Genomic DNA, 25,380 nt, shown 5'->3' on the forward strand with positions numbered 1-25,380 from the left:
GTGTGTAGGATAATTTTGCACACATCTGTATTTCTTAGTTGCTTTCTTTTAGCAGCCTGAAAAACATCTGTTTTGAAAATAATCTGATAACCTGATTTTCGTGTTTAGGTTTGTTTATTTGTTTTTCTTCCAGAAACTGTTTCTGGAAAGTTTGGAAGCTGTGAGTTTCCAGTCTTTTTTCAAAAACTGTGGGACTGATCCAAGGTCACAGCTACAGCACAAACTTTCCACACAGATTGTTTTCTTTGTAATAGTTGTACTGTAGTTCCTAGATATATACTTGACAGAAAAATATACCTTGAGAAGTAACTCTTTTCTCAAATCAGTGAAACGGAGTCACCTTACATAGATGATTTTTGCCATAAAAAAGTAGAAGGGAACAAACCCTTTGCCCCTTAAAGGGTGCGCAGCAACCAACCTACCCGCAGAAGGAATGCTGCTGACGTTCGTGGGCTCTAAATGTGGCCACTAACCCATTTTTTTTAAAAAATAACCATAAGCCCTTCATAATTATTGCGTTATAGATCTGAAATGAATGGCCATCGTTAGCTCATGTGTTTCTCTCCTTTATCGTTCCTTACATCTCTCAAATTTTTCTTCTTGCATGTATAGATGTCATCGTTTAAAATGTCTGCAGAAGTCTCCTAGGTTGCCTGCCAAGCAGCAAATGTGCCACCCATGTGGGAAGGAAGGAAATGTCAGGCCCAGAGTCTTGAAGCTAGACTTCTGAAAGAAAACAAGAAAAAACAACCCAGAAATGAAATAAATCTATGTAGTTCAGCTAACCAACAGTGACTGCTGTCCCCAGAGGCTCCACCAGCAAAAAAGAGGACACATGCTGCTTTGTACCTCTGCGGCTAATCTTCTCTTCCTTATACAGGCACGAAGCAACAGATAGGGACCCCTAACCCTTTCCCGACTGCTTCTTTGATCAGTCACATCGCTAGTCACAGAAATGAAGGGGTCTCAGAAATCCTTTGTACTGGAAATGCTGTAACATCCCAGCAGAGGGAGAAAAAGTGGGGAATCAATAATGCACAGCAACTAGCACTGTTGTCTTGGAGAAGGGAAGAAGATGGCAGCAGCCGCTCCGGAGGCGGGCTGGGGGTTAGCAGATGCTCGAGAGGCTTGGCCACAGGTTCGGAGCCCTCAGTTCTCCCTCCGCCCCTGCACCTCCTGTCCCTGTGGGGTGAGTAGGTGGGGACACAGGTGGAGTTTGGACCCTCAGACCCTGTTGCCTCCAGCAAAGCTCAGGTAGAGGAACACCGTGGCAGAGAAGCAGTGTAGTGATGGTCCTCACAGGAGTGCAGTTGCCTAGGAAAGGGGTGAACACGAAAGCTGCTTTTAACTCTTAAATCGTCAAGAGGTCTCCTGAATAAATCTGTTAATCTATGTTTTGCTCCAAGGGTTGTTTGAAAGAAGAATGTAAAGACAACCCTGCTAGGAGTGCTGACGCAGCTGGGTTTTTTGAAAGGTTTTAGTCTTATTTAAATCTGCTGGAATGTGCGTTGTCTCCTGCCTGAAGAGAGCAGGCTGGCTAGCTGGGGTGACGGCGAGCTCTGGGGGCAGAGCTGGCCAGTAATGATCTCCTCCAGTTCTGTAATATTCTCCTGGCTGGGGAGGTCTGGTCTCTCCTGAGCACATCACAGATGCAAATAAGAGTGTCTGAATTCTCTTAAATTAATCTCTGTAAGAAAGGCATGATGATTTATAAATGTCAGAACTGACTGAGTTTTTAATGCCTATTCCTCAGCATGAGAGTTAGGTATTAAAAATATGTTATTTTTTAAAGCATATTTTGACTTTTTCTAATTTATAAAAAGTTTTCAATTAATACTTCTGCATTCTCTATAAATCTAACATGAAATATTCATTTTCTATTCAAATATATCAGCTAAAAGATTTCTACGTTGTTTGACACAGCATTTTATTTAGCTCTAACTGAATAACAGGATTTGAAGGTGAGGTAGGACTGTGAGTGTGACTTGATGGGGTCTGTCTATTTGCATATTTGATTTCTTTTGCTTTCTCTCCGTATACTCTACTTTTCTGAAATCCAGAGCACCGAATGAGATCTCTTGTAAAATGAATCATCAGACCAAATCAGGGCAGTCACTTCACCATCAAAATTTCAGCCCCACATGCTTTTGCAGAAAGGTTTTTCCTCTCTTTCAGTTTCTTACCCATTATGGGGAAGAAATCTCGCCAGGCTCTCTGGTACACAAGTATCTATATGACCGTGTGTGTGTGATGGATATCAAGTTCGTTCTTTCACCCGATGTGGATGAACAATAGCATCTTCTATTTGGAAGCTCTAAGAGGTCTGTGGTGCTGACAAGGAGCATAGCTGAAGCTAGTGGTGTTATTTTCTTACAAAAAGAAGCTTTATTGTAGCAGAAAGTTCTGTAACATTTCATAGAAGCAGACAGAGTAGATTTATACCTAATTGTTCCCATAAATTTATTCTACAGCAATAAGAATGCTTTTTTCTGTCCCTTACAAATCTCTTATTTGCTTATCTTGTCCCTAAAATGCAGCAACTGTGATAGCTTGTAAATTAAAATACAATTTCTTACCTAGCTGATATCTGATCCATTCAATAATTTTAAGGGGAGGAAGCAGCTGGGCACCTCGTGGGCAGGCAGGTGAAGGAGGACCTTCAGGCAACAGCAGGAACCTTGTGTTTGAGGTGAAAAGGAGCCAGTGGTGAGGTGCCATGTGGATTGAAACATTCAGGGTTCGTTATTGAGAGGAGGACCGAGGGGACCTCTGGGTTGAAATGTGTGAGGTGGGCTTTATGCCAAAGGATGTACACAGCAGGGGAATCTGAGTTGGGTTTAAGGTTACCCCATCTTTTCTCTCTTTGGTGAGGCAGTTTTTATTAGGCTACTAAACACACAGGATTCCCCTTTCTCAGTCCTCCAGACTTTCCATCTTTGCATCTCCTCATCATCTCCCTGCTTGTTGTGGTTTAACCCCAGCTGGCAACTAAGCACCACGCAGCCACTCACTCACTCCCCCCCTCCCCAGCCCCGGTGGGATGGGGGAGAGAATTAGAAAAGTAAAAATGAGGAAACTTGTGGGTTGAGATAAAGACAGTTTAATAGGTAAAGCAGAAGCTGTGCATGCAAGCAGAGCAAAACAAGGAATTCATTCACCACTTCCCATTAGCAGGCAGGTGTTCAGCCGTCTCCAGGAAAGCAGGGCTCCATCACTCGTGATGGTTACTTGGGAAGACAAACTCTGAACGTCCTCCCCTTCCTTCTTCTTCCCCCAGCTTTATATGCCGAAGCATGACGTGGTGTGGTGTGGGATATCCCCTTGGTCAGTTGGAGTCAGCTGTCCCAGCTGTGTCCCCTCCTAATTCCTTGTGCACCCCCAGGCTCCTCGCTGGTGGGGTGGTGTGAGGAGCAGGAAAGGCCTTGACTCTGAGTGAACACTGCTCAGCAATAATGAAAACATCCCTGAATTATCAACACTGTTTTCAGCACAAACCCAAAACATAGCCCCATACTAGCTACTATGAAGAAGGTTAACTCTATCCCAGCCACAACCAGCACATCTCTACATCCCATAGTTTTTTGCTGTTAAAAAAAAAGATACACCTCATGAGGTACCTTCTGCCCTGACTCCATCCCTACCTGGCATGAAACATCTTCTGCACCTCCTCCACACCTGGTGCCATGCGTTAGACTTGGGCACTGACCTCGCTCCTTTGCCTGCTGTTTGTGTGGGATTGGAGAAAGCAGTAAAACTATGCTTGAAAAATGTTAACAGCAAGGAGGGAAGTCATGGAAGAGGAGCATTAGCTGGGAGTTATGGGATGATAGTTTAAAAGGAAGAGGAAAGGGAAAATTTGAGATTAAGAGCAAGAAATCTCCTGGGCAGTGAAACTTGTTAGTCAGTGCAATAAGATCTCCTTCACTTGGCAAATGTGAAATAAGCCTGGACAAAACACCTTAAAGGTCTTTACTTCCCTCCAGCTTGTATGACTCATGAGCCTGGGGGAATTTTTAGCTCCCTTGTCTGGTTATAGGTATTCCTTCAGACACCTCTGGCTGCTGATGACTTGAGCTGGTGGAGCACTCACTGGTGTTTCTCACTGCAGGTGTTTTGTAACTGCCGATAGTCCAAGGCATAAAATCACTCTTCTGCCTAGATTAGTGCTGTGGTGCTTCACTGAAGCAAAAGAAGGTGTCTGTGCCTGTCAGAGCTGGGCTGAGATCTGTGTTTCCATGCATTATTTTCCGATATTGTCTCATTTTTCTCTTGCTCTTCACAAAATAGATATGTCTCCAGAAGACTGTTTTTTGCTATCTTTCTGTGCAGTATTTGGTACTGTCATGCTGTTTCTTAGTCACTACCTTACTAATGACTGAGATAGCATAGTCAATTAATTGTAATAAATAACAATTGGAAGGCGGCTTGGTGAATTGGTGAACATTCAGAACATAATTCCGTTTCAGGCAATACTTCTTCCAGAGAGGAGAGATGTTTTTCCACGGTTGCTTAAGCCAAGTCACCAGAGATTCTGATGAGTCTTGTTTGTTGAGATTCCTCATCTCCCTCTTTGACTGAAGCAACATCCTGGCTTTCTCTTTGAGGGTGACCCATTTGAAAGGCCCAGTGGGGAGCTCCAGAGCAGGGACAATGTGCTTTTCCAGAAATAATTGGGGGTAGAATGTAGCCTTAAATGTGCACAAGAAGTGAGGTCTCAGATGAGGACCAGTCTCTACTGGAAATGATTTGTCATCATAGACACACCCAAGCACCACTTTATGGAGAGACTGCTGATTTTAACAAGAGTTATTCTGCAGGTGGAATTTGTACTGCTTCTTTGAAACAAATAAGCTAACCTGGCCCTGGCCCTGGCACAGATTTCACTGGTGTAATTGCATCTGTGCTAGGTGCTTTGCTAGTGTAAAAAGTCATAGCAGATAGCTTCCATGCCAAATCTTACTATTCTAACAAGAGGTGCTCAGCAAAGCCATGCCTAAACACTGGGAAACAGGGAGATGGAAAGTGCAGAAGAAATGCTGCAAAAAGACCAGAAACTATAACAAACTTACTATATTAAGCAGAGCCATTTTCCTGTGACTTCTAACATGAACTCGTTTCTATTTCTGATCTTCTGAAAACTGGGGCAGATGCTGATTTGGGGTAAGTTGATCTAGCTCTGCTGAAAAGAGGATACTGATTTTTTTATTAGGTACGGACTTGGCACTGAATATATTTTCAAAACATCCTTAAGTGAGTCACTGCACTCAAATGAGTATTCAGAGAGAGAGCTGGGTGCTTCTAGCACAGTCCCCAGGGAGGGTTCTCTGCACATTCTCACAGATAAGACCACCTCAGGAAATTTGATGTTTCTTTTAGACTCCTAGTACTTGAGGGAAAAAAGTGTTCAAAGGCAGGGAAAATATCTGGAGAACAAAATTGGAGACAAACTTCCACAAAACTTCTGAGAAGATCTCATCAGCTCTATGTTGTTGCTTCTGAAACTTGTAGTGTGTTATAAGACAGTTCAAGCTGGAAAAGCTTTTAGATGTTGATGGATTTTAGTCTCACAAGGTATTTATTTAATGTTACTTTTACTTTTTTACATTTTGGAAAAGCCAGGGCTTTCCCAAAGCAGATTCCAAATAGCACAATATTATTTAACCCTTTCTGGTTTCTTAGTGCTAGTCCCCAAGTTCAAGCTTTGCCTCCATTTAAAAAAAAAAAATCGCACCTTTTTTCTAAATCCTTGATTTATTGAAGCTGTAATCCCTTCCCACCACACCAGTAGTTTTATGAGTCCCCATATGTGGATTCTGTGAATCTTCCATGTGGACAGCCCCAAGAATGGACCAGCTCATGTCTGTAGTGAAGCTTAGAAATACTTTCCTGAGGAAGAGTGGGATTTTGCCTCAAGGAGCATGTAGAGGATGTTATGCTCTCTTATCATCAATAGCTTTTCCTCCAAATTAGCCTTAGCATCATTGCAAAAGTGTTTCTTTAGGAATCTCTTAGGGGTTTATAGTCTGTTTACATCATTACATATATTATATTTACATCATTGCATATATAGTGTGTATATATATACACAATTTTAATTCTAAGGATTTTATTCAATTTTCACCTCTAGTTTCAGAATTTTTTGCATGGACACAGGTATCAAGCGACTTGGGCCTGGAATAAAATGGACAATGTTCCAGTTCATAGATATCAATTAAAAAAATTCCAGTTGTTCCCATCTCTGACATGATCAGCACAAACCAGAAAGTAAACAAGACATGACATTGCTTCTGGCTCCAAGTGGGTGAGGACCTGGAGGAAGGTTTGCCTGCTCAATGTTCGTGTCAGTGTACCCACTGGCAATAACGATGCTATTTATACTCGATGCTCTGAACGATGCAGCGTTCAGCCAGCATCTCTCCTCCCAAGAGCTGCTGAACAAAGTCGCTGGGACAGTCCCAGGCTGGCTTCCCATGCTTAACACACCAGCTGGTCTAGGCAAAGTCAGCTCAAGTTTTGGAGAAGGTATGTTCCAATGGTCTCAGTTACTTTCATTCCTGTGACACCTTCGCATGAAAGCAATTATCTTGCAGATACAGCTCTGCCGTGTGGGTTGTCATGGCAGTCTTTTCGCTTCTCAGATTACTCATCAGCAGCAATATTTGCTTCACAGGAGGAATATCAAGTGCTGTAATATTGGGAGTGCTTGAGACCCTTGTTTTAGAGGCACTGTCTAATCATCATAATGTATGCGAGGATTAAATTGAAGCATTGCCCAAACTGATAGTTGAGTCGATTGACTTTCTCACTGATATCTCTCTGTACCCATCACATCCAGGCAATCTCTGCCTGGACCAGGGATGGATGAAAAGGGCATGCCTATTGGGTGCCAGCACGGGTATGGTCAGTGCCTGATAAAATCAACCCTGACAGGGAAGACAGACATTAATAATACAGGTTGAGTTCATCGTTTTAATTGAGACTTATGATGTCTCCCATATCCAATTAAAAGCTTGATAGAGTCCCAACAGGTAGAATTCAGTTGATGGAATTGCAGATCAGCTAGGACCACTGAGCTGACAGCCTTCGTCAGCAGTATCCCATCATCCTTGGGAATTTGTTTGAAAGAGAGTGTAGCCAGCAGAAGTGTACCTTTGGAGCACCATGCAGTACAGATGCTGGGGGTGTGCCATTTATTCAGTCCCTGGTCAGCTTGGTCTCTTCTCCAAGCACCAACAAGGCTTCTACCCAGAGTGTAGGACTCTGGTCTGGTAGCCTGAGAGGCTGGATCAGCAATGTTTTTTTCCATCCTTTTTCAAGTTGATGTATTTCGTCCCAACACGGATGGTAATGCCTGGATTTTCAAAAACCCATTATTCTCACCAGCAGTTCATCGTGGAGGGCCATGGAAGAGGTGTTCTGTATGGAGCAGGGTCCTGATGGAGCGGGCTGTCAGGGGGACCGTGGTAGCAGCCTCTCTCAACAAAGGAAGGCTTTTTTGTATCCTGTCACAAAGACACTTGTTTTCTGTGTTTGGTGTTGATATTGCATAACCATGGTTTGTCAGATCCAGCCCTGCTTTCTTCCCAGCAGTGACTTTGCCAAAGCTCTGCCAGTCCATCGTGTTCTCTCATACTACGTTTGCACAACACTCTGCTGTTACTTCTTCATTCTCTTCCTCCCTGCCTTGACAAGTGATATAATGTAAGTCTCCCAGTTACAAATACCAATTACCTGCTGGCTCATTCTTGGTTTTCAGATAGTGATCAAGACTAGATGAACAACTGCCCAGTAAAAACCAAAAGCATAAAAAATAAATGGTGTTACGAGATACATGGGTAACTAACTTCAACGGTGACCTTTATAGAGCCTGAGAAATAAGGGTGAGAGATCTGCTTGAGGATTTCACAGCTTGTGGTATAATCTGTTGTCAGAGCCACCAGATCATTTTTTATTTGGTTCTCCCAAAACTTTGGTTTAGTCTCTTTTTCTAAGTAACATTATCATGAAATGCAAAACAAAAATAAATTCTATAACACTTATAGCTATTAATCACAGAAGTTAAGCTATTTTTCGCTGTGTATAAGAAAATGTCTTTCAAGCCTAAGCAAAAAACTGTCCTCCTACGTAAGATCACAGTAGTTAAATGTTTATTATACCTTGCTGATGTTGCGAGATTGTTCAGAATAGAAATGCCTGGGTGTAAGCCCAACATGAGGTTCTCCTCTTACCTCAGACTTGCAGGACAGCTTAGTAATAGGATTTTATCTAGTTTTTGAAGCAGGTATTTTCCTTTAAAATTATCTAGATTTTTCTTTTAAATTGAATGTTTCCCCTGGAATTTTACAAATTAAGATTAAAACCAGTTTATCTTGCTCTCCCACTCACCCATTTTCCACAGTCTTAAAAAATCACTCACAGATGAAGCCTTATGAAAAGAGAGAAAAAGATTTTTGGGGCGGGAGTGAGAATGGAAGGGTTGGGAGATATAAAGCCGCAGTTGGCAATCCTGCTCTCTCACATTTTATAAGACAGTAAAGTCTGCATATGGCAGATGCTCTTTTTATAAGGGGAAAGAAACCCCTTGTAATTTAAGTCAGGATCTCTGGGACTCTGCTGGGTGTGTTTTGAGAAATTCTTCTGGAAAGCATGTTTTAGTTTTGAAAACAAGCAAGTCACTTGGCAGATTTTTAGAATGTGGAATTAAATATAAAAATCAGAATGCTATATTAAACAGTGTCATATAATAAATGCAGTATTGTTTGCAGGTGCTGGCTCTTGAACTAGCAAAGGGATGCAAACGTGTTTCTTTTTAGCATGCTGCCAGGCCCCACTCTGCAGGATGAAACGGGATTAGAGGGTGTTCTGACCTCAGAAGACCAATTTTTTGCTATTTGCTGGCATCACTTACTGTGTCTGATTTCATTTCCAGAGATGGTGTGTATTCAGACCGGCACAGGGTTAGACGTCCCCTTCTGCTCCGTGGTAGTGGGAGGATTAACGCTTCGGCACTGCTGAGCTCTGGGAAAAGACAGCACCGCTTAGAAACCACAAAAGAGGCTTCAGAGCTGATCCTGTGGGGTTGTGTACACCAGGGGCGGAAGGACATGATGGCCTTTGGGCCTCCTAATTTACTGCCAGAGAACCTCCCTATTGCATGTCAGATAAAGGACAAAGCAAGGTAGAGCGTTATGGAGCATAGAAAAACCTACCCTCACCTTTTAATTTGTTTTGAGTTTGCAGTCAGAGTAATAGATAAGAAAGAGTAATTTGGATGGGGCAGTGTAAAGCTGAGCAGGCTCTTGATAAATCTTCTACCAGATAAGTTGATTTCTTAACTGATGATATGAAAAGGCAGTTCAGTATCTGGATGAACCTTGGATGCACAGGACAAGAGGACAGTGATGCTGAGACAAGGATCCCAAAGGGCAAAGTCAATCCTGGTCTTGTGAAGGGTGACCAATACATGCAGTGTTGGTAGGGAAGAGGAAAGTCTGTTTTGTCCTTGTCATTTTTGATGATGAGTCATGTAAACTTCTCTGAGGGGTGAGCCAAGAGCCAGGATAATGTCAGGGGAACTGGCTGTAGTAGAAAGGTAATTTTTTTTGTATCTAGGTGGATAATAGTTATTAGAAACTATAATATAGAAACTAGAAACTATAGAAACTAGAGCTATAAAAAAATCATCATAATAAAAATGAAGGGAGGCAAAAGATTGGTGTGGCAAATTTGGGATGAGGTAGACCCTGCAGAAGAGTTCCTAGGGAGAGTCAGGAGGAGGTGGAAATGTGCAGGCCATGGTGGGGAGCAGGGTGCCAAGTAGGAGGGATGTTCACCGCTAAACCAACAGCTGGTTAAGAGATTGGGCACCTGAGGTTTGGTGAGTATCAGAACTGGAAAGGCCAGGATAGGACCCCAGCACCCAGGGAAGGCATTAGAAATGCTTCAGCAAAGGCACATTTGGTGAATTTCATGACTTGAAATTAGCACACAGAGGGGCACAGGATAGTATCATTCTTTTTATTTAGCAAGAAATATTAAAGTGTCAGAATTTATTCTTGTTCTACCTGAAGAAATAAGTTAAAATGGCAGCATTTCAATAAACAAGACAAAATTTTCCCTCCTTTACAATCAGAAATACTAAAAAAGAATTTTTAAAAATACTCATAAAACTGAAAAGGATTCTGACAAAAGATTGTTTTTTGCTCAGACTTTTGAACTGTCATTTTTGTTTTCAATTTTCCTCAACAGGAATTTTGAGAAATATTTTAGATGAGTGTTTTTGGGGGGGAATGTTCCTCTGACAAGAAAAAAAAGGTGGTGACTGAAAGGAAGCTTTTTTTTTTTCCCCTGGAAAAGTTCTGTTAGTCCTGCAGGCATTAAAGCACAGTGTTTTGCTTGAGGATATTAGAATGTGCTTATTCTAGGAAGGGAACACTGCCAAAGACCTGGAAAAAAGACACAAGGCTGAGGAAGAAAGCCAAGAGGATGTGGGTAGTGCAGGTGGGTAACAGAGAAGAAGGTGTGAAAAATCTCTTTGTGGTGAGAGGAAAAAAGAAAATGGAGATTACAGCTGCCGACAGTCTTGTCATCGTTTGCTTTGTAGAAGTCAGCTGGAGCTGCAGGGAGAAGGGGGCTCGTGGAGCGCGTTGCACCTTCAAAAGGCACGTGGGAGTGGGTGCGGACGGCAGCTAGCACGGCTGGGGGGAGGCAGCCTGTGCCAGCACAGGGAGAGAACGTGACACTTCGCACCATTACGCTTCCTCCAGAGATGCTCAGCAGCGTAGGGCTAGAGGCAACTGCAAGCCTAGTTTAGCACAAGCATGCACGTGAATTATTTCGTGAATTCAAGAGTAACTTTCCAGACTAACACAGCAATCTACCTTGCTGCTGCTTCATGGGCAGTAAATGCCCAGGAGGCTACAGACCTTCCTGTAGCCAAAACTGAAACATGGTCTGAATTGCTGGGTGCCGCTGTGGGTTGTCACTTGTTTGAGGTAAGTGTCACCTGGGATCCAGCTGCTGCTTAAATCAGCAGCGTGGGGGACGCTCACCACCTCGGTCAGGCCACTTTGCGTTTTGCTATTTATAACCAGAGCTCTGTGCGGATGTCAGGCACGCGTGTTTCCACCAGCTCCTTCTCTCTTCTGCTCCACACTGATCCGACCGGGCAGTGCACGTGCGTGAGGTTACTGCCTGCTCTGATACCCGCTCAGTAACTCTGGAGAACCAAGTGACTTAAGCCTAAAGCATTTTTACTACATTTCACTGCAAATTTCATTTCTTTATGATCCTTGGTTACTGATTTTTTTTCTCAGCCTGTCTATTCTAAATAGAGGCTTCAAGCCTTTTACACTGGCTAAGGAAGTAATGATTTTCTCTGTAAAGAATCCTGTGGTTTCCTACAGCAGGAACTTTATCAGAATAAAATCAGAAGCAGCTAGTGGTAGCTGCAGGATTTGTATCAAGCATGTGAGCTGGGATTGAAAGCAGCATTGGTTTCTTCTTTAGCTTTGAATTTTTTCCTGGTTCAGTGGATTCTTTTTCCATTTACCGGATTAATTTGGATTTTCAATATGTAGCATTAGTCTGAAGAGAATTAATTTCCTTTTAGAGTTATTCTGAACTGGAAAGTCCCTAAGTGCGTTTGCAATATTTCTGTGTAGCACTGGTATTTTTGCCTGGCAGGACTCCCTCCGCCCGAGGCGAAATCTTGCAGCCCCCTACGCATTTCACACAGTACCTTATGGAGGGGAGGGCAAAGCAGAAGACATTTTAAGTTGAGAGGTGAATTCTTGCACGGTCGCTGCAAAAGCCTCGTCTCATGGCTAAAATCCTGCCCAGATGGAGGGATGCTGAGAGGTGGGAGAAGGGCTGTGACCCACCACTGCTCCTCTGCCCCACATGGTCTGGGAGCAGACTCCCCCCAGACCCAGTTCTGCTGCTCTGGATGGCTCAGGGTTGGAGAGCTCCCATTTCCCATAGGTCTGCAAGAGTCTTGGCAGTTAAATCTTTCTTACGTTTCTTTCTTCCTTTCCCGCGGTGATAAAGGGAAGCTTCCAGCGACTGCATGTGGTGCCTTCGAAGAAGAGGAGTTCTACCTTATTTAGACACATTGATATTAATGTCTGTGAAATAGTTGGGTCGTTCTCTGTAATTTTCCTTTCTGCTACTGTCTTCCAGGTGCACACGTTCAGGGGCCCGCACTGGTGTGAATACTGCGCCAACTTTATGTGGGGCCTCATTGCTCAGGGAGTAAAATGTGCAGGTAACAGTCATTCAGTCTTCTTTTCCTAAGACAGTCCTAATGTTGTGACTATTTAATGTGCTGCCTGCTCCACTGTAACTCCATGTGGCAAGGGTCTGATCTGGCCCCTGTTAAAATCGAATAAGTGAATCCACTCTGCAGCTGATGGTGTCAGGTACCTGTTTCAGTAACATCACTGCAGTGATTGAGCGCTCGTGGAGGGGAAATGATTATCATCATTAAAGGATTTTTTTTCCCCCCCTTTTAAAATGGAGAAAAAAATAGGTACATGCATTGTTAGCTTTGTTTCTTTTCTACCACTTGTATGTATTGGTAGGTGTGAGAAACTCACTTGAGGATCTCAATGTGCAAGATGGGCATTAGCAAATTTCAGGTTGCTGCTGTGAAACAGGCATTCGGGTTAATCGTATGTATAAGCTAGCAGACTCCCAGCTAAGTCATGTCTCCTACTTGGAAACTGAAAAGTTAAGAAAAGGGATGATGAATAAGGAATGCATACTGAAATGTTACATAAACATTCAGGTGCTGGTAGAAATGTATTACATGCATGGGTGTCACTGCAGGCATTTCTGGGATAAAGCCTCCCTGAAGTAAAACAATTTGACAGTTTTATTGATAAGATTCTTCTGAAAAGAAAGAATGGTCAGCTTTTTTCAAAGGAAAAAAAAAAGGATTAAAGTGACCAGAATAGTTTACTGTATTTAAAAAGTATTTTATGACATCCTAGCAAGCAACCACATTTATAAAAACGGTGCAAAGAAATGTTGATGTATGAAGACCTGCGTATGTTGCCCTGGAAACTGAATTTTCAAGCTAATTTAAGAAAATCTGCTCTGTCTAAAGCTTTCTGAAGTCTTGTCTCAAGCAAATAAGAGGGCTTTTTATCACAGAACTGCAAAATAATGTAAAACTTAAAATAATTTACAGCCAAATAGGATTGAAATATTTTTAAATCCTTCCCCAGTAATTATATGAATGCAATATTCCATTGTTATCGATACACTCTGCACTGTCCAGGATGTATTAGAGAGTGCAGCTCTGTTTTAAGAAACTATTGTGTAAAAATGGCGTTTCCTTTCTCCATATTTTCCCCCTGCTAAGTATTTAGGGTTGCAGCCACATCCTTCACTTATGAATGAAAATAGTTAATATTTTTTACTGCTGTTGATTTTGCACAGTGTACAGTGCTAGAAGAGAAGGAGTAAGCCTAATTTTGCTCTTGAATTGTTTTCTGACTAAAGTAGTAATTTTTTGATGACACATGAGCCAGTATATGTGCCATCTTTCTTCCTCGCCTGAAGTAGATTCCTCAGTCTTGGCATTTAGGAGAAATATCAAGTATTTTTCAGATTTATGTTAAATAACTTTGATCCAGAAAATCAATAAAAACGAACAGTATGAAAGCTTGCAATGCTGCATGGCACTGTGGAATGAACAAATAATATTGCTTTTATAATTAAACCCAAAGTGCTTATGATTTTGTACTGCCTTTTTGGTTTTTTAAACTAAAGTAGAGCTGATTTTCTGGGTTTATGCAGATTTTTCTATATTATGAATTTCCAAAAGCTTCCAAAGTCTGGTTTTCTTTCCTCCTTACGAGGATGGTAATAAGTACTGCATGTCTCCTTTTTCCTTCTTGCAGTGTAGAGGAGCATATGTGTATTAGATGACTTCATAGATTTAGAAACTATAATTAGGGCTTTCTATCTTGTGTAAGGTTTCATATTACTGTTGGTAGCTTCCAGTAATTTCTATGATCTTATTTATATTTTAAAATCCCATGTTGTATGACCACGCTTGCTGAAGTGTCAGCAAAGCATTGGGGCAGGGGGAGGCTGAGGTTTTTCAGGCCATGCTCAAGGTCATTGGGCACAACCAGGTGAGCTGGTGATGTGCAGCATCGTCAGCCAGAGCATGAGGAGGAGCTGGTGAGGAGCCGTGGGGTGGCAAGGCTGCCAAGCAGCACTTCCTCAGCCTGGCAGGTCTGGTTGCTGCAATGTGTCTTGCGTGGCTTGCTTGGGGTTGAGGAGAGTGGGGCTTTCCCAAGGACATGGCTTGCAGCCGACCCACCTCGCTTGTCCTTCCCTCACCGCAAGGCTAGCTGTTAGCCACTAGCCAACCTCAGCGATAGCTGACAGAGAACTAGGGGCTTCCCAGGTGATTTTATTCTCCTAAATTTCATAGAAATCAGCGTCTGGATGGAGGAGAGGGACTCCAGGCAGAGCCCCATGGAGGTGGAGACAGCAGGACAGGCTCAGCAGTTCCCCAGTCTGCCTTGACTGCACCTCACCCTCAGCAGTGTCTACCTGCTTCCATCAGCTGAGGCTGTACAAGCCATCAGAGCCAGAAGCTGTACAGATCTGGGCGTTCAGAGGAAAGTCAGAAGTGCACGGATACATAGTGAGGACCTGCGTAAGCAGTGTTAAAGTGCTAGTGTGGAAGAGCTCAGGCTTGAGTGCCATGAGTTTATATGGGTCTGAAAAAAAAAAAAAAAGTAATCATTTTGCTTCTGAACTGAGCCATTTTAATATGGAAACAATGAGGCACAGTAAACAAGGAGCCACATGAGGCCATTGCTTTTCAGAGTGGGTTCATACTTCAGAAAAATTACAGCTTTTAGCAGGAGGCAGCCCACTTGCATTCAAATGGGGCTCAATGCCACTCCAGGGAAATCCACAAAATCTGTTTGGTGGTCTGTATAATCATTTTATTGGAAATACCTATGAGCAAAACTGCACTGATCATATGTAATTTTATACTTTTTAAAGCGTTTGCTTTTTATAGCAAACAGTTGCACATCTCAAGAGGACTCTTTGCTGTACAGAAGTCATAAGTTTAACAAATACAAATGGATTACTGCATGGGCTACTCTCATCCATTTAAAATCTCATCTCTGCAGAAACACAAAAACATGGAAGAAGATAAGTGTGGGATAGTCCAAGACTGGACAACAAAGATAAATGTCACCCATTTCAGAAAGGAGAAGGAGCTGGAGGAAGAAGTGGAGCTTATTTCTGATGGCTGATAGATTAGTTTATGTTACACAAACTAAGCCAATTCTTGGAAAAATAATAAACCAGAACTAAACATTCATTACAGTACACATGCCATAGCAACCAGCAAGGGTGCCTTAGCAACTTGAACTGCCTTGACTCATGCTTTGTTGCAGTCCGTCATGACTGAATGTGTCCCTCTGCTAAAATACAGCCTTGAGTGCATTCAGTATCTTGTCAGGTACAGTCCTGTATGATTAACTGCTGGAAGATGGATTCTCCCTAGCTTATCCTTGTTTGGGTTTTATGGCAGACAAAGAAGGAGGAGTACGTCTTTTCCTTCCATAAAAATGAGAGGTAAATGTAGGCGCCGTGTTTGCCACCTGAAGAGTGGTTATTGGTTGAAGTAAGATGTTGGCTGTCATCTTGACTACAAGGGTTTTGGGATTAATGCAAGCCACCAAACTTGCAAAGATTTTATTGTCTTCCAGAATTAAGATTTAGGGTGATGTACAGGATTTAGATCCTGTAGGAGATTAATTTGTGGACTTGGTCTGACTCCTGCTGGAGGTATATCCAGCAGAACAGGAATAAATTATTTTTCCTTCTGTGTTAGTCTCTCAAATTTGATTTTTATTTCATCAACTTCTTTAAAGACAGATTTGCTTCCTCAGAGTGAAGCTTCATAATAGGCTTCTGCCCTACTGCCTCAGAGAGTCGTGCTTCCAATTTTTGCATCCTAGCCACAGGCCCTTAAAATTTTTGTGAGATAAAGACTCATCTGTATGCAAGGAATCTTCCTTTTCTGATGGCATGCTCTATCTCCAGCGTGCTTTCCTGCAGGCTTTTGCCATAAGTAGAAATGACTGAAGAAGTGTTTGAAATTATAATGCCACCAGCTTGCGTAAACATTGAAGCTCAGCAGAAGCTAATGAAGACATAAGAGTTTACCCCAGCTCAAAATCCAAAGCATGAACTTACAAAAATGTATTCTTAATTACATTCCTCCTGTGTAAGGCTCCTCCGTACTCACAGGGTTCATCCTGTTGCCCAGAATGCATTCAGGAGAGTAACTATAACAATATCCAAAGAAAATTTGCAGATATGCACCAGGGACTTCATTTTATGAATGATACAAACATGTAATACCCAGTAGCATTAACAGAGAATAGTGTGTGTTCTCAGAGTCTAGAGCATGGCATTAATGGTGCTGTTAGTGTACTACCCAAGTAGACTTGTAGACAGGCAGACTAGTAGACTTGTCAAGCTTCTGCAACTGTTTCAGTTACTGTATAATCTTCTCCTTGCTCTGTACCCTTTTGCTTGTTGTTCTTACAAATAAGTTATTTAATCAGAAGATTTTTTTTGGAACAGGCTGGTTTAAGAGCATTAATTAGCTCATCTTAAAGGATAGATAATTTTTTTTACTGAATTTCACTGGATGCTTTTGATAGTGTTTTGGGCTGCTCCTTTTAACACCAGGCAGCACCACGCTCTGAGGCTGTACGTGAAGCACCATTTCTGCTGCCTTGATAGATTAAGATTTGCTCTGAACTATATCAGCCTGCCACCCATGTAGCAGTTGCCTGTCCTTTGTTTTCCTTGAAGTAGGTAACTTCTCTCTGAAGACTTGATAGAAATAAACTTGCAGCTGAACTATCAGTGGGGGGGCAACCAGCTGCCACTGGCTGAGCCCAAGCAGTATTGCTGACAGCCCTGACTGCAGTAAGCTCCAGGAGTTCATTTTCAGAAAAGTTAAAGTACAGTCTCAAAGCAGGATTGTTTTGTAAATTACTGCTTAAGTATTTAATTTCCCCATTTCATCCATTTCCTTCTCCAGCAATTGAAAAACGTACAGCTGCCTCATTTTCTTTGCTGTTTTGTTTTGCTTTGCTATTAAATCCCTTGCATTGGACAGCCCTATGTTGCTCCGTTGGTGTGTAAAGGATGGAGACCACGTTGGAGCCTGCCTATCCTCAGGCACTAGTTGTGCAGGCACAGTGCTCACGATTTTAGCGCCTGGAAGAACAGCTGATTGCTCTTGTGGCAGTAACTCAGCAAAGGGGAAGGCAAGGTGTGCTCAACACGTTGCCCACTCTCAATGTATTTTGCATGCCTCGGTCATGATAAGCTCCCATTCTGCCCACACTTCTACCTTAAAAACACATCCAGGCTGCTTTTGAGATGTACACCCAGATTCTGCTGGTTTCCTTGACCATGTAGAGCATGGACAGTCAGCTCAGAAAGGGAACAAGAGCAAGGCAAAGCCACAGAGGTCAGGGCTGTGGGAAGGGGACTGTTCGGAGAACAGTCCCTGCCCACCTCGGGCAGGTGGTGATGCTGTTGGAGGAGATGCTTGCTGCCTGACAGGCTGTTCCACCAGCTCAGGATCTGGTGGTGTTCCTGCAAGGAATGAGCTCCAAAATTTTGAAATGCTAATCAGGCAGCAGAGCCTTGCTTCAGAGCCGTTCCCATGGGGAAGCTATTCTGGAGCTATATATTCTTGAAACTGTAAGTCCTAAAAGTGGGTTTATCTCCAAGCCCACACAGACCTGGAAGCTTTGAGCAAGCCAGCGGCCCATCAGGGGAGCTGTCGAGAAGGTAGGCAGGTGTCGTGGCAGGAAGCCAGGGTAATTTTTGAACAAACTGACTCTGATCTTTCAAGACTACCATAAAATCAAACCATCGCCACCAAACGTGTTCAGCTTTTGGAGGCACAGACATATGTATTCTTTTGATTTGGAATAAGGGGGGGATTGGCTTTTTTGATGAGCTTTTTTTCTTTTTATTTCATAAGCCTGGATTTTTCTGTACTATTAGGTAATTTTGTTGCCAGGTAACTAGCTGCCCTCTAGAAATTCCATCCTAAAGAATAATGTACCCTATAGTGCATAATACAGTAGTATGGATGATAGCAGGTTTGAGGGAGCGTACATGTATGTTTGGAGGCAATTTTTGCCATGGCACTGCTTAATAAAGTGGCTTAAAACTGGTGGGACCATGGTTGCTTCCAGATGTGCATTGCATATTAACAAACGGCACGTACGTAAGGCAGTTGCCACCCAGGCTAGAACAGCTCTGCCAGGGTGGAGGAAGAGGGCAGACCTTCACTGCACCCCCTTGCCTTGTGTTTGGAAGCACAGAATGCAGCATGCGGGGCCGGTGAGGTTGCTACATTCACGTGCTTGTCCTCACACGCTGCATCCGAGGGAACAGAAAACATTGCTTCCTCTGCTACAGAAAAGAGCATTAAATTATTAAAGGAAATCTACTAGCTCATGATTGATTTACAAGAGCAAATTCCTTACTAACTTTTTCACCCTTGCAAAAGTAATGATGCCAATACTTTGTGCTTGCGTGGAACCCATCGTCTCTGCATGTCAGCTTACCACAGGTGAGGGCGTTATCCTGTCTGGCCAGCACCGCAGTGGACCTGCCCAAGGCAACGCACGGTGCCAGCACCCCAGCTCCACGCTTCCCACCCTCCCACACTTACCGTAAACCTCTGAAGTCTTTCAGAACTTTCTGCAGATAATGTAAATCTACCTTTTAGCTCTTAAAGCTGCTCCTCAGAGTGACAAAATGCATGAATTTTCTTTGGGATAATTCAAAAATATAATTAGAGTGATGTATGTAGCATACGGTATCATTCCAATGGAGCGTGATCAGCAGCCATGTTAGTCAGTAAATCATAAACCAAAGGAAATCTAAAACTGACTAAAGTTAAATCAGCAGTATAACAAGAAGTGACAGCTAAGTATATTTTAGTCTCTGCAAATATTTATAATGTGTGTTCATGGGGCAGTATTAATGTACATATATCTTTTTGCTCTGCTCATGCATTAATATGAACACGTTATTTGTTCTTTCAGCCCAGTGCACTAACATCAGTATTAGCTGTTTCTAAAACGTTACCAAACCTTTTGCTCGGCATCATAGGAAAGTATTGTCAGGCTGGTTTTAAATTTAATACCTCTCATAGAAGTAATGTCGCAGCCCACCTGAACTCCTAGATCAATATGCTATTAAAGTAAGGGCAGCTTATCACAGACTTGTAAACCTGTCTTCTAAAATTACTCTTTTTTTTTTTTTTTCCCTAAATTTCCAAACTTCCTATAAACTCTTGAATTTATGGCTGCATTTTTTTTGGTCATGTTTGGTATATATGAAAGGTGGCCACAGTTCTGCACTGTAAAAAGGAATAGTAAACATGACTTACATTTCTAGTCCTGAGAAATCATCTCTGTATAAGGTGAAATTCTGATTAACTGAAGTCAGCAGAAGTTTTCTTATTGACCTCCAAGGGTTCATGACTGCATTTTTTAAATGTGTCCTGTATTATTGTAGCAAATACAATGCTTTAGGGGCATTCTTCTGTAGCTCTTCACCAATTTCTATAGCCAGGCAGCAGGTAAGTTCTAATGAACTTCTGTAAGAAATGGATAAGGCTCCTGGTTACTTTAGATCCGGAGTAAAGCTGCTAATGCCAACTTAGCTATTCTGGATTTATTTTGATATAACCAAAAGTGAATAGACCCTAAATTTGAAATCAAATGATTCCTCTTGGTCTTAACAAACCCAGCCAAATCATGAAGCTCATGTGCAAAGAAGGCAAGCAGTCCTAAGACTTCACCATGTGGCAGCATGCAGAGATTCAGGGCTCGGCTTTCTTGTTCCTTCCTACTTGATTCTAAAATAATGGGTTTCAAAGTTTTTGTGAAGCATCTGCAATGAGAACAGAGGACATTTTTATTTAATAATATGCAATTTGCAGCGTAAGTCCTGTCCATCAGTACTAACAAGTGAGCAGAGTATATTTAAGAGTGTAAGACTGCCACATTCCCAGTGCTCTGGGGAGGGGAGGACTGACCTCCTGCCATTGTGCTTTTTAACTTGTTGGAGTTAAGAAGACATCATCCTTCATCCTAAATTATCAACTGAACCAGAGACTAGTGACTGAGACATGGCTGTTGGGCCTTTCATGAAGTATTGTTAGCTGGGGAGAGGGGCCAACCTGGAAGGAAGCATGGCATTGGTAAGATTCAGCTTCTTTATTGGAAAAAATACATTTTTTCTATTGCAAATTCTCTGAAATCTCCTAGATGTATTTATTGTTGCAGAATTGCTCGAGTAAGGTGGTCTCCTACACTTAGGTAGGAGGCAAAGAGCCTTGATTGTTAGAAGGATACCACACAGCCCAGTAGTATTGAACATAGTGCTCATGCATTTTCTAAGCATTAAGTATCTGAAATATTTCTAGGTTTCAAATGTTTCTCAGAAGTGTTTGTAAGCCCTTAAGCAGTGAGCTGGTACGTAAAATCTAATCAAATGCAAAGAAAGAAATAACGAGAGAGGAGAAAAGTTTGCATTTGTAATTATTATTCTGGTATTAATGAGGTCAGATCTAAAGCCAATTTGAATCTATGGGATTAGGAGTAACACAATTATTTTCAGAAGCAAGGTTTTCACATTGAAAACATCTCCATAAGTTAGATATTTTAATGAAATGAAACTTTCTTATGTATAAATATAATTAGGATTATCTTAGTGAATGAAATAATTGTTTTAAGATACTTGGAAGCGTGTTTTTCCTTTTTTTTTTTTTTTTTTTTGTCTATTTTAGTCTTAATTATCCTTGGATTCCCAGAAACATAACTCTGAGCTATACTGCTATGTGAAGCAGCTAATTTACACTCACAAAATCACTCACGAGTCCTCATGAGTGAGATGTTGCCATTCCAGTCTTGTAGACATCATACTAGATCATTTCATGCATGTTGGAAAAGGTGCTTCTTGCAGCAATTTTAGGAGTTCTATGTATAATAATTATATTTGCATTTGTAAATACTATTATTGCAAAGTTAAAGTTTCAAAATAAAGGAAATCAAGAATTAAGATTTCCTGTGGTCTTATTTTGCTTCACTTCTGTGTGTGCATTAAGACGTTGCCTCTAATTATTTGACTACTTATTTTTACTCCACAACTTCGTCTTTATTCTGAAAGCAGAATGGATAGTACTTGCTTAATAGCACCTATTCAGTATTTTGTCTTCTTGTTGTCAAAAGTGCTAGTCTTACTAATGGTACAGTATTCAAACCTTACACCAAAGATGAGTACTTTTTCCTCTGCATTCCCACAAACATTTAATGAATTTGATTGTACAAGACCCAGAGGAGGCAAGAACAGCTTCTCCTTCCCGTGTTACAGCTGAAGCACTGAGACACTGAAGGGTTCAGGTCACATGTTTCCAATGAATTTGGGTTCCCTATTTAAAGCACAGAGGGACCTGGTTTTTCAAAGTTCAGAAAAAAAGGAACACCGGACGTAGATATTTAAAGCGTAGGTGGAGCTCCCCTTGCCTGCACTGGCTGGGGCACTCAGTTTCTTCGTTTCACCCTGCAGACCCACAGGTGGGGTAGATGCTGTGCATGAACAGATGGTGTGGTCATGCACCTTCCAGTTTGGGGTCTTATAAATGTGGGATTTAAATAAGTGCTCGGGTGAAAGCAAGTGCTTTGGCTGTTACTGTTTCCTCTCTGTCACGAACGAGGCAACTGAGCAAACATTGAAGGAACCTGGGTGACCAAACTGAACTTCTCCACACCTGGAGGGACAGCGGTTGAGCGTGCCACCACCTGAGGCTCCAGGACAACCAGCTGTGACCTAGTGCAGCTTCTGGGGCAAGCCCAGGCGAGGGCTGTGGGTCAAAGCAAGCCACTGAGGCTGACCAGGGTGGGCCCCCATGGTACCCCCGGGGGTACTGCTTATTTGCAGGGAGCAGAGTATTGCGTTGCACGGCTTTGCCCAGGGTGGGGTTTGCAACACAAAATCACAACCAGGTGGGAAATTCAGCATTCACAGCTTCCTGTCTTGTACATTAACTGCTCCTTGCAAGGAAGGGAATGACTCCTGCACAGAAATAGCTAAAGAGAATTTTAATCAGCCATTTCATCTGGATCAGGATCTGTGCAAGTTTTGATTGATTGAAGGTGACATGCTGAACTTTAATTGCAACCAGAGATTGGATGTTTTAGAGGATCCTAAGTGACAAAGCTGATTACTTCACAGGCCTGTTAAGTAAACAAAGTGCTTTTAGCAGCAGGCTGCAGCTGACTTGGTCAAAATCAAACTTAGTGATGAATTCTGGGATTTACTGTTTTGGAAAGAACAAAGTCAAATAATCTATGGACCATTAATGAAAATACAAGTATTGGCAAAATCAGGAATGAAATATGAAAGGAATCTATGTAGACAGATACTCAGTACTGCAATGGGAGAGGGAAGTACAGATTTTCATCAAGGCATTGATCCTTCAAGCTCCTACATCCCTTAATTCTGCAGAAATCCGGGGGTCTCCGAATGGCAATGCAGCAAGGTCCAGAAATACAGAACTGGAGTCTACATTAGGTCAGAGCATGGCAAACGCCCTGACTGCGAAGTGCTGCCTTTCTTGCTGGTTGCTATTTCCTCGCAAGCACCTGTGAGTCTGCATTGCAAACAGGAGAAATGGGAGTGAAAATGGAGTCACTGGGGGCAGTGCTTACTGGGGGCTGCTGCTTACACAGGCCTGCTGCCTGAGAGTGTTGATGGCAGTGTGTGCTTAGCTTAAGGGCGACTATATTGTTCTTCCCATCTTCACTGTATAATTGGTGTTTTCTGAGATTTTTCTTTCCCAAACCCTGAACATTATATTTTGAGTGGTGTTTAGGCAGAACAAACATTTTTCTGTAAGCTGATTTCAGTTAAGTTTCACTTAAACTAAATCTCATTCTCAGTATATTTACGATAAGCTGTGGAGCTGTTTGTTTATGTTTCAAAAAATCACAACAAATTTTTCCTAAGTCATTTTCAAAGTAAATAGAATTGTTTTGGTGCCTGCCAACACTTTGTTTCAGAAACACCCTGTGAAATGGAAGCAAGGATTGCCAGCCGCTGTGCCTTAGCAAAGTCCTTTGTAAACGGCTCAGTAGCAAGAAACCACCAACCAGATTGGTGACCCCTATGTCTGTTTTTCATCTCCCCTCCGAGCTGGGGAATGGACCCTGTCACTAGCAACACTAAGCAAGGGCTAACACTAAGCAAGGGCTGCCACACCTGGCAAGAGCGTAGGGGTCCCTGAAGTGGTTCAGATCTCAGGGCTGCCTTGCCGACATGTGCTGCAGAGGGGTTGTAGCATTCTGAGACCCAGTCCCTACCTTACTGTCCCCCAGGAGGTGTCTTAAGTGCCACAGTCCAGGACTACATTAAAGCTGTATGCGTTAGGAAATCCACAGCAGCTTGGGAAGAAAGTTTAGATCATGATAGAAACATACGTAATAGTGGTGGGGAACATAACTGACCCTTAGATCCTGATTCGAAAAAACATACGGAAAGTTTGTCGCTTTGTGTCAGATCTTCTAGAGATAGAAGAAATGTCTTGGGTAGAAAATCAGTCTTACTTAAGGTCTGTCCCTACCTCACGCTTTTGATGGTTAAGAGGTCTCAACAGAAGTCGTAGTTGCGAGATCAGGTCAGATCCTGCAGGAGCCATACACGCTCCACAATACTGACCCCAGGCTACATTTTTACCAAACACCAGCTTAATCATCTTTTCATTTTTTCTCCCAGATTGTGGTTTAAATGTGCACAAGCAGTGTTCCAAGATGGTCCCAAATGACTGCAAGCCAGACCTGAAGCACGTCAAAAAAGTGTACAGCTGTGACCTTACAACGCTAGTAAAAGCACACTTCACTAAGAGACCAATGGTAGTAGATATGTGCATTAGGGAAATTGAATCTAGAGGTAAGGCATAGTTAATGGACTTTCATTGCTTTACTGATAATCCGTTTAGATTGATCTGGGTCATCTGGGTTTCTGCTGAAATGTATGATTGCTCAAAACAGATTTGCACAAGACGTTTTATGACTGCCAATTACCCTCCACAGCTAATATTATACTTTGCATTATTTCATGGTTCATACCCATTTATAATTTTTATAGATTCTGCTAGAAATTGCTTAATGGACAATTACTGCTTTATAGTTCTATTTGGCACCTATCTTTCCAGTAATATTTTTATTAGAAAAATTAAGAGAATGTGCTAAAACAAAGGCAGTTAGTATTGATGTGTTCTCTCTTGGTAGTTGCCCTAGTCCACACTGAGTATCCTTTTCTAGAATTAGAGTATTTGTTTTCATTCTGAAATAATGACTGAGCATCAAGTATGCTAAGCTCAGTTATTTTTAAATCGGTTTTAATTGGTTTAATATGTTTCTTCAGCTCTAAAATCATTTGCGTAAACATAATTTAGTGCTGATATAACAGGGCAACTAATGCAAGGGTCAGGGTTAAAAGGCCAGAATAAGATTTCATTCTGAAAGAAAAGACTGATAAGGCTTTTGAAACGTGTTTGCTTTTTCTGCCTTAAATGAAGAACCTGGCAAATGAAGAACTGAGGGGAAGGAAACTGTAAGATTAAGACTAATTTTAATCTTGTTAAAATGCTCATTGCAGGTCTTAATTCCGAAGGACTGTACAGAGTCTCAGGATTTAGTGACCTTATTGAAGATGTCAAAATGGCATTTGACAGAGGTACAGTCTTTCCTGCATGCTGGAACTTTGTGCTGATGTATTAAATATACACAGCCTCTGTCTGTCTCATGCTCCACTGCATCAGTGGTCTGAAAGAGTCCAGCAGCTGTGCTCACAGAAGGGAAGTCTCCCCATCAGAAAAGCGTATCAGCTTCACTTTGGCCTTTATTACCAAAATCTACTTTTCTCCTTCCATCAGTATTTGTGCTTCAGTAATGATGTGCATAGTAAAGGACAAAGCTTTCTGAACTACTGCCCTAGTCTGCAAGTAAAACTATGCTCAGTGGGATGGGGGAGGGATAGAGGGCAAGTGGTAAAGTGCGTTAAGAGGGCTGTGCAACTTAAATCCATCTTTCTGGATGAAAGCTCCAAAATAATAAGATGAATACAATAGTGCAAACAAAATTTGAATTAATACAGTCTAAAAGAAGGTCAGCGAGAACAAACTCTTCTCTCTGAGAAAACGCAGTGGGAAAATTAAAGGCTTTCCAGCTGCAGTCCCCCTGTCCCAGTAGAAATCAAGGCCAAAACCCATGCTGGAAACTCTGTCTC

The 25,380-nt window shown here is 42.1% G+C and overlaps 1 protein-coding gene across 1 annotated transcript in view; it reads left to right on the forward strand.

Moving 5' to 3' along the window:
- Positions 1-25,380, forward strand: part of CHN1 (chimerin 1) — a 104,547-nt gene that overhangs the window by 73,512 nt on the left and 5,655 nt on the right. Inside the window, exons 8-10 of the mRNA XM_074873177.1 lie at positions 12,181-12,265; positions 23,866-24,039; positions 24,751-24,828. Of these exons, the coding sequence (XP_074729278.1) occupies positions 12,181-12,265; positions 23,866-24,039; positions 24,751-24,828 (337 nt within the window). The remainder of the gene's footprint in view (positions 1-12,180; positions 12,266-23,865; positions 24,040-24,750; positions 24,829-25,380) is intronic.

The sequence above is a fragment of the Strix uralensis genome, chromosome 6 (genome assembly GCF_047716275.1).
Source record: "Strix uralensis isolate ZFMK-TIS-50842 chromosome 6, bStrUra1, whole genome shotgun sequence".
In the NCBI taxonomy this organism is placed as follows: Eukaryota; Metazoa; Chordata; class Aves; order Strigiformes; family Strigidae; genus Strix; species Strix uralensis.